This window comes from Trachypithecus francoisi, unplaced genomic scaffold, assembly GCF_009764315.1.
Source record: "Trachypithecus francoisi isolate TF-2019V2 unplaced genomic scaffold, Tfra_2.0 Lachesis_group1, whole genome shotgun sequence".
NCBI classification, from domain to species: Eukaryota; Metazoa; Chordata; class Mammalia; order Primates; family Cercopithecidae; genus Trachypithecus; species Trachypithecus francoisi.
In genome coordinates, this window is record NW_022681454.1 from 1,770,574 (window position 1) to 1,779,656 (window position 9,083).

Here is a 9,083-nt window from a genome sequence, read left to right on the forward strand (position 1 = left end):
CTTGGTCCCTGCCCAGGTGGGGGCGTGTCTCCTCCCTGGCGGGAACCCGGAACCCGGAAGGCGTGGCCTATGGCCAGTACTGACTGCTCCCCACGGTCCCGTGGCCGCTGCAGGCCCGTACCCGCGGTCTGTTGTTTTGAGCCGCTTAAAGTTTTGGAGGAACCTTTTAGGTAGCGATAGTTGACCACTACGCTGAGTCTTTCTGGTCCTACTGCCCTGGCCGTTAGCTGCACACCGGCCACCGACTGAGCCGCTAGTCTCCGCCGCTAGTCTCGGATGCCAGCTGCCTCCCTGCTCGTCCGTGACGTCCTCCACTGTGTCGCCGGTACCTGACGCTCCCACTGTCTGCCTGGAGTTGACTGGGCTTGAAGTATCCTGAAGAATCCCTGGCTCAGCAGGGAGGCCCCACCTGGAGGCGAGGTCCTGTAGATCCGCACCATCCGTCCCGCTTCCCCGCCGCCGTCACAGTTGCAGCTGATGGCCCTGCGGATCCAGCCAAATAGAACCCCAACAGGGGTGCACATACACCTGGGAACAGGTTCCCACAGCTTCCTGTTGGGGACAACGTGAGGGATGCAGGGGAGAGTGGAACCAGCCAAAAGAGTGGGCAGTGGGGTCAGGTCCAGGAGGCTGAGCCCCAAGGATGCTTGGGATCCCTCTCAGGCCCTACACCTCTGGGAGGGCCTGGCTTTTGCACCTGCTGCCCTCAGGACTGTGCCTTGGTGTGCCCACCGCCCCCTTTTGAACCTGAAAAGGTCATCCTAAGACTAGGAGACACATCCTGTCCCCTCCCTCCCCAGGCCCTGGGCATCCCATAACCCTCAATACTGTAAACTAAAAATAAAATCTTTGCAGGGTGCGGTGGCTCACGCTAATAATCCCAACACTTTGGGAGGCCGAGGTGGGAGGATCATCTGAAGTCGGGAGTTCGAGACCAGCCTGACCAACATGGAGAAACCCCGTCTCTACTAAAAATAATTAGCCTGGCGTGGTGGCGCATGCCTGTAATCCCAGCTACTCGGGAGGCTGAGACAGGAGAATTGTTTGAACCCGGGAGGTGGTGGGTCAAGATCATGCCACTGCACTCTAACCTGGGCAACAAGAGTGAAACTCTGTCTCAAAAAAAAATTAAAATCCTAAGCCCTCAACAACTGGACACCAGTGGCAATAAGATACCAAATTATGAATAGGACCTAAGGTCATGCCAGGCAAGGGTTAAGTCACACACCCTACATTTAAACTATATTCTTACTGTCACACTGCTTTTCTTTTCCTCTTAGTAGCGCAACAAGCACTGGCCTTGAGATAAGCAGTATTGAAACAGTGCAGTGGCTGAGATGATGGCTCATGCCTGTGATCCCAACTCTTTGGGAGGTTGAAGCCAGAGGACTGCTTCAGGTCCAGAGTTTAAGACCAGCCTGGGCAACAGCGAGACCCTGTCTTACAAAAAACTTAAACAAAAAGGCTAGGTACTGTGGCTCACACCTATCATCCCAGCACTTTGGGAAGCTAAGGTGGGAGGATCGCTTGAGCTCAGGAATTCAAGACCAGCCTGGGCAACATAACTTCTTTACTAAAAATCAAAACAATTAGCCGGCTGTGGTGGAGAGTGCCTGTGATCCCAGCTACTCAAGAGGCTGAAGCAGGATTGCTTGAACCGGGGAGGTCAAGGCTGCAGTGAGCCCAGATGGCGCCACTGCACTCCAGCCTGGGCAACAGAGTGAGACCGTCTCAAAACAATAAAACCAATTTGCAGTTCCACCAGATGCCAACTGATCCCCCAGTCCCTATTCCACTAGCCATAACTACAGGTTTCATTGGAACTACAGGTTTCATTGGAACTACAGGTTTCATTGAACAGGCGACTGATTTCAGTAACTTGGTCCAGATAAGAGACCACAGTGATGGACCACTTCTGGCCTGTGTAGAACCTCATTATAATACATTTAAATGTTAAGTCTCCACCCCAAAATGAATGTGGATTATGTTTGTTCAGGATGCAAGCGTCAGGACTGCCTTCATGAATATTCATAGATCTTCTTGTCACCTGCTGAATATGCATGTTTAGCCAACCCATTCAGCTCCTGCCCCAACCCCTCCTCCTCCTCTGAAGTGCCCGTCTCTGGTCTTGGCCAGAGGCTGTGCTTTCCTTGCAGGGAAGGCCACCTTGCAGGCTGTAACTTTTTTATTTTTTTGAGACAGTCTCATTCTGTCGCCCAGGCTGGAGTGGAGCGGAGTCTCGGCTCACTGCAACCTCTGCTATCCGGGTTCAAGCGATTCTCATCATCAGGCTGTAACTTTTCAGAAGAAATAGTCTCCTCTAAGTTAACAGCACAGAGCCAAAGAGTCCAAGTGCCTGGGAGCCCTAGGGCCTGGCACACAGTCAGGGTCTGTAACAGCCCCTCAGTAGATGCTCACTAGTCTCTGTTGTTGGTTAAAGCAGTGCCTGGTTGTGTATGCAAAAGAATGCTAGTGAAAGCACCACACTGGAAAGAATCGGAAGACACTCGGAGCACAGGAAACTAAAGCCCACTGTGATATCTTTCAACAGGATTACGTGTACTGTTTCCCCAAGAACCGTCCTGTGAGTCAAGAAGCAGAATGGGGAAAACAGCAGCCAGCGCTCACTGTCCAGTTGCTGGGGTGCTCACCCGAGGGCCCAGTGCTGTGGGGAACCCCGGGTGCCGCCTTGTCTGCCCTAGGTGCTTAGCTGGCAATTCCTGGGCCACCGTGACCCACAGTGAGGTCAGTAGAGACAGCCTGGTGTCCTCACAGGAGGCAGCTGCAAACATAAGTGAACCGGAAAGACTGCTCGCTCCTTGGCTACCCACGTGTCCGCACATCAGTTCCTGAATCTGCAAGAAGCCACAGTGGCGACCACACAGTGACTTCCCCCAGCATGTGTCTCTGCCCCTCCTACCCTGCTCCTGCAGATGGCCCTGGGTTGGGGGTTGTCAAGACCCCAGAGTCCCCAAACTAGAAATCAGAGAAGGTTCCTACCACACCCGCCTCCCAACCAAAGGGTTTTTTCCTCCTTATTCTGAACAAAGCACGCCATGCGCACAATTCCACCTCTAAGGTGGCTTCTCCAACACCCCCAGGCCATTCTCCAACTATGACAAAAGTTTGGTTTTAATATTGGGCCACACAAAACACAGTACATCACTTCAGAGTACATTTTATTAAATACGGTGTAATTTGGCTACAATAGATTTGTCTTTATAAAACTAAGTTACTTCTTTTTTTTTTTTTTAATTTTATTTTTTTGAGACGGAGTCTCGCTGTGTCACCCAGGCTGGAGTGTAGTGGCCGGATCTCAGCTCACTGCAAGCTCCGCCTCCCAGGTTCACACCATTCTCCTGGCTCAGCCTCCCAACTAGCTGGGACTACAGGCGCCCACCACCTTGCCCGGCTAGTTTTTTTATTTTTTAGTAGAGATGGGGTTTCACTGTGTTAGCCAGGATGGTCTCGATCTCCTGACCTCGTGATCCACCCGTCTCAGCCTCCCAAAGTGCTGGGATTACAGGCTTGAACCACTGCACCTGGCCCAAAACTAAGTTACTTCTTTTGTAGTAAAAACAACCCCAACCCACTGCCCCTCTTTGGCAGCCCTTAAAACTCAGGATCAGCTGGGTGCAGTGGTTCACATCTGTAATCCAAGCACTTTGGGAGGCCAAGGCGGGCAGATCACGAGGTCAGGAGATCGAGACCATCCTGGCTAACAACGGTGAAACCCCGTCTCTACTAAAAATACAAAAAATTAGCCAGGCACGGTGGCAGGCGCCTGTAGTCCCAGCTACTCAGGAGGCTGAGGCAGGAGAATGGGGTGAACCCAGGAGGCGGAGCTTGCCGTGAGCCGAGTTCATGCCACTGCACTCCAGCCTGGGCAATAGAGCAAGACTCCGTCTTAAAAAAAAAAAAAAAAACTCAGGATCAAGGCTAGGTCTGGCTCCCAGCCATGGCCCCTGCTGCCTTCACCTGCTGAGTGCTCCAGGAAGCCTCCCAAATCCCAAGGGTCAGGCCACCTGAGTCCATCACCTCTGCCTGAAACGGCCAAGCCCAGGGGCTTTGGGGCCGCGGGTTGTGTCAGGGCTGTGCCTGGGGCCTGGCCAACATCTCCCTCCCCTTGAACCAACAGGAACTGGGCAAGACACCCACCAGAGCCTTGACCACACGGGGCGTGCACCCCCTTCTGAGCCTGGGAGACCCTGGGGAGTGGGCAGCCTGTGCTGGACCCCTGGCGGGCTTGTGTTCTGGATGTCACTATGGCACTTTGGTCCTCAACCCCCACCCCCACCCAGCAGTCTGAGGCCTCGGCCTTCCCTGGACTTGTTGGGCAGCAGAAGGCACCAAGGACAGGATGAGAACCCCTGAGGGGCAGCCCCACAAATGAGGGCACTCTGACCTGTCCTTCCATTGCCACCCCACCCAGGAATGGCTCTCAACTGGCCACAGCCACCAGGAAGCCCCAGGACTGCTCCCACACCACAGCGGTGCCCTCTTCTCTATCCCACCCTTGGGACCTACCCAGGGTTCTCCAGGCAGCCAGGGGCCAGATCCAGGACAGGGCAGGAGAATGCGGACCTGGGTCTGGCACCTAACTGAGGGCGGGTGTGCTCCAGGGAAGTAAGGCAAATGGCCCAGGTGACGACCACCTGGGGTAGACCCAGGGTCTCCAAGGAATGGCTCGGGGGCAAACGCTGTGTTCTGTGTGTGCAGGATCTGCCCCCAGCAGCAGGAAGGGGGCAGAAGGGAGGCGAAGAGGAGGTACCCAGGACTTGTACCCTCGCTGCCAAGCAGGGTGAGGTGTTTTCATGAGGATTGCTTTTAACCAAAAGTCCTCAGCCTTCTGCAGACCCAGGGCAGAGGTGAGGTGCTCCAGATCATGTGCTTTAAGTAGAGCCCTTTGCCAGCCAGGAGGCCCAGCCACCCCCTTCCCCGCCCCGTGGCTGGGGGGACACAGTCACCTCAAGGCCCAGCCCACTCAGCGCACGGTGCACACATCCAGGATGCAGAAGCGTGCACGGCAGGTGGGGCAGGGCACGCGGCTGGCCAGCCAGGTGTCAGGGCGCAGGGGGTCCTGGCGGCTGGCGAACCACTTCCCCATGCAGGTGAGGCACCACATGGGGCGGCAGTAACACTGCTGGCACTCGCCTGCGGCTGCCTCCTGACAGGTCTTCACCAGCTTCACGCTGGCACGCGTCTGCATGCAGCCTATGCAGGCCTCCAGCTCCTGCAGGCAGGTGGAGTGTCACCAGGAGCCCAGGCAGACACCCATGGGCACCCACCCATCCACCTGGCCCAGGCCCCCACCTGGCTGCTGGGCACTGAGTAGGCTGGGTTGACCTCTACCAGGGAGGCAAATGTCTCCAGGAACAGGTCGCCCAGACTCTGGTGGATGACCACGTGGGCTGCCCTGCGGATGGGTGCCCGGAGTTTCTCGCAGAGCTCCCCATACTCAGTGGAGTTCAGCCTGCAGGGAGGAGAGCTGCTGGGCCCCTCTGCAGGGCGAAGGGAGGGGGAGATGGAGGCCATACCCCAAGGAGTGAAAGGGCAGCTGTCGCACCAGGACCAACCAGGAGAGATGGCTAAGGCCAGAGCCCAGGGACCCAGTGCCAGACAGCCCAACCTGGGCGTGGGGCAGACCTAGGAGCAAGGCAGCTATCCAGCCTGAGGGCTGCATTGTCCTGAGTGCTCCCCAAGAATCTGGGGGAGACGGCTCCAGGGAGAGTGGAAGAGGAGGCCAAGAGTGCAGGGGGGCCCAAAGGAGGGCTATGCGGGAGGGCTCAGTGACTGGTGTCTCGTGGACACCTTGCCTGGTGTCACACAAATCCAGTAGTGCTGGAGTCCACACCGGCTACGCCTAGCACCTCCCAGGGGTCATGGCGCCAGAGCCTGGCTCTGGCCTGCCGCGTGCCCTCTGCACCCCCTCTGCACCCCCGCAGGCACCACACTCTTACCGGATGTCAAAGGCCTGCATGGCAGGGTTGGCGCTGGCCACACGGATGGTGAGGAGCTGCACGGGCAGGTTCGAGTCTGGCGAAAGCTCGTGCTGCCGAGACTCCGTCACAGTCAGGTGCACGTCCTGCTGCTGGGCCACGTGCACTCGGTAGGTGGTCACCTTCATCACCCACGTGTCTGTCACAATCACACGGGCACCTGGTGCACCGGTGGCAAACTTGTCAATCCGCCGGAACTCAGTGTTGATGGAGGAGGCAACAGCCTGCCAGCCCGACTGTGGGAGGGCATAGAGTGCCAGTGTGCGCGCCAGTGGGTGGCGGGCCCACCGGTCACGGGACCAGTAGTAGATCAGGATGCAGGCGACAGAGGGGAGGGTCACGGCCAGCAGCAGGAAGAGCTGCCAGGCCTCAGGGGCCTGGCTGGGGAAGTGGAGCCGCTTTTCTGAAGCCGCAAGGCACATGCCCACATAGTAGCCTGCAAAGGACAGGGTGAGCCTCAGGAGAAAGTGGGTGCCAGGCCGCTGTCCACCCCCACACAGCCCTGGGCCTGGCCCTCTGCCCGGGTTCCAGGGTCACCTCCCAGGGTAAGTGGGTTTTACCCACTCTGCACTTCCCTAGCCAGCCCACTCTGTCCCTGCCTGTGGCAATGGCAGGATATATTAGGGGAAAAGGTGTTTAATTTGCTGCTTTAGTTTCATACAATATGTAAATATTGAAAAAACTACAAAAGCCTAGAAAGGGAAAAATAAACACAATCAAGTGTCCCCTCAGGCAGAGCTGACCCCTGGCCTGCTCAGGGCAGCTGCCTGGACAGGATCTCGGTCTCTCAATCTCACCGGCTCTGAGAAGGCTGGTCAAATGTGGCCCTTCCCAGAGCTGAGAAGTTGTGTGCGAGAAAGGAAGCAAGGGTCAAAGAATGATGGGACACGCCCAGAGGACACAGAGCCAACTTCAGGGCCCTGCTGGCCAGATCCGGGACAATGTGAAGGTCCAATAAGCAATGGAGACGGGGAGGAGTTGCACTAGCAGGTTCCAGTTGGCAAAAAGTAATAGTCCACATTTGGAGTTGGCCCAGTCACTGAATTTCAAGGTAACGTGACATGTAACAATAGGTTACTAGGGGCCGGGCACGGTGGCTCACGCCTGTAATCCCAGCACTTTGGGAGGCCGAGACAGGCAGATCACAAGGTCAGGAGATTGACACCATCCTGGCTAACACGGTGAAACCCCGTCTCTACTAAAAAATACAAAAAAATTAGCCGGGCGTGGTGGCGGGCGCCTGTAGTCCCAGCTACTCGGGAGGCTGAGGCAAGAGAATGGTGTGAACCCAGGAAACAAAGTTGCAGTGAGCCAAGATCCACTGCACTCCAGCCTGGGCGACAGAGTGAGACTCCGTCTCAAAAAATAAATAAATAAATAAATAAATAAATAAATATCAATAGATAACTAATACCTAATAAAGCTTGAAAACTTTCAAACTAAGTTAAAAATAAAAAGAGCTTGACATCCAGCTGTGAGGTCAGCTGTGCTGTCTGCTCCAGGTGTGGCCACCACCATTCACCTGTGGTGAATGGGGAGGGTGCAGTTGGAACGGATACAGAATCCCACCTAGTAGCCCTCGAAAGCGGCCTGGTCAGGGCCCTAGCCCCACTCAACCCCATCCATCTCTCAAGTGGGCCCCCAGCCCACCCTCTCCATGAGGCAGGCCCGGGCGTCTCCACCCCACACCTGCCTCCAGCTCCCCTGGGCCCAGGCAGCTGCATTCTCACACCGGGATGTGGAGAGTCACCCCTCGTTTCCCCAGAGCGACAGACCTGGCCAGCCACTGGCCATTTGTCCTCCCAGACCTGCGTCTGCCCCTGTGTCCTCCAGAGGTCCCCCCTTGAAATCCCTTTTCAGCCACTGCACCCCCCACCTCCCACCTCTGCGTCATCCAACCAGCTGAGACAAGGACCTTCCAGAGCCCCAGTTAGCACCTGGGGCCCATCCCAACACCCCCCCGGGCAACTCTGAGGGTCCCACCTCCACAGAGGCCCTCCTCAGCCTCTGCCCCTGTGGCGCCCCCAAACTGGAACTGCCTCCAAATCCGCCTGTTCTCCGTACACTCACCTTCCAAGGCCTAGAGCAGTGCCACCCTCCACACAGCCCCTCTGACCCCTTCTGTTGGACTCAATCAACAGTTGCCTTCTCCTGGCCACTGCCCCCAACCACGACAAGCAAAGGCTGCTTGGCCTTGCAACCCCCAGGCACGTGACGGTTCAGGACTTGGTGAGCCGAGGCATCCCCTGCCCAAGGTTCTGTACTTGGGTTCCCGTCACCTGCAAGCCAGCGCCGGCGGCGCCCCTAAGAGCGCTCAGCCCACGCCGCGGTCCCTCTGGATGAGGACCGGCGCCTCTCCCCAGCTGTGCCCAGGCGCTTTCGGGGCCTGGGCGAACTGGCGGAGGCCTCCTCCTGACCTCCCAGCAAGCCCTGCGCAGGAGACAACGCGGCTGGCCGGCCAGAGCAGCCTCACCGAGCGGCAGCAGCGAGTGGCACAACAGCGTGGCGGCCGTGCGGCGCAAGTGGAAGGGCACGAAGGCGGCGTCCTCGCTGCCCAGCCAGCCCGACAGCAGGTTCTGCACCGTGAGCCCCGCCGCGTGGAACTCGTTAGGCGTGAACACAAAGCACACGGCGAACACCAGATAGGCGAGAGTGAAGGTCACCTCGGGGCTGTCCATCGCGCCGCCGCCGGGAAGCTGTCCGGCGAGGACCCTGCCCCCTGCGCGGGGAAGAGGTCGCAGCGCCCAGACCCCGACCTGTTGGTTGCGGCAGCCGCCGCCCGGCCGCCCGCAGGGCACTCTAGGAGATGGAGTCCCCGTGAGGGTGCGGCCTCTCTTCAGGGCCCGCCCTGGAGGCGGCACTGCACCTGGTCTCAATGCACAGCTGGGGAAACTTAGGCCTGAGCCAGCCGCTCTCAGGGCCTGGCCATGAAGCCCCGCCCAGTAGCGTCAGCTGCAGAACCCGAAATTCGTGCGGCGACGGCGAGCCAGAGGTCTCAGCTTCAGACACCCCTGGCAGGCCCTCCACTCGGAAACGGAATCGTCGGCGCACGAGGGGGCGGGGCCGGTGAGACACAGCTTCCCA

At 57.8% G+C, this 9,083-nt stretch overlaps 1 protein-coding gene and 1 long non-coding RNA gene across 3 annotated transcripts; one reads left to right on the plus strand and one right to left on the minus strand.

Annotated features, from left to right (window-relative positions):
* Positions 1 to 56: 56 nt before the first annotated feature.
* LOC117085038 lies at positions 57 to 3,260 on the plus strand. The gene is made up of 2 exons (XR_004437771.1): positions 57 to 420; positions 2,552 to 3,260. It is a non-coding gene; the product is annotated as an uncharacterized LOC117085038 (long non-coding RNA).
* Positions 3,261 to 3,851: 591 nt separating this feature from the next.
* Positions 3,852 to 9,024, minus strand: TMEM129 (transmembrane protein 129, E3 ubiquitin ligase). 2 transcript variants are annotated; one of them, XM_033213449.1, is made up of 4 exons: positions 8,473 to 9,024; positions 5,961 to 6,435; positions 5,314 to 5,473; positions 3,853 to 5,233 (listed from the first exon to the last, which is right to left on the minus strand). In XM_033213449.1, exons 1-4 carry the CDS (start codon positions 8,675 to 8,677, stop codon positions 4,985 to 4,987), a joined length of 1,089 nt encoding a protein of 362 aa, XP_033069340.1. In that variant the 5' UTR covers positions 8,678 to 9,024; the 3' UTR covers positions 3,853 to 4,984. The 2 variants fall into 2 exon arrangements, with proteins under 2 accessions (XP_033069341.1, XP_033069340.1); XM_033213450.1 differs by lacking the exon at positions 5,314 to 5,473 and having other exon boundaries at positions 3,852 to 5,233.
* Positions 9,025 to 9,083: the final 59 nt, after the last annotated feature.

Coding starts and splice junctions, on each gene's coding strand:
- TMEM129 (XM_033213449.1), bottom strand. CDS start 8,677: ATGGACAGCCCCGAGGTGACCTTCACTCTCGCCTATCTGGTGTTCGCC. Junction 5,474..5,960: donor ATGCAGGCCTTTGACATCCG/GTAAGAGTGTGG, acceptor TCCTCCCTGCAG/GCTGAACTCCACTGAGTATG. Junction 5,234..5,313: donor ACTCAGTGCCCAGCAGCCAG/GTGGGGGCCTGG, acceptor ACCTGCCTGCAG/GAGCTGGAGGCCTGCATAGG.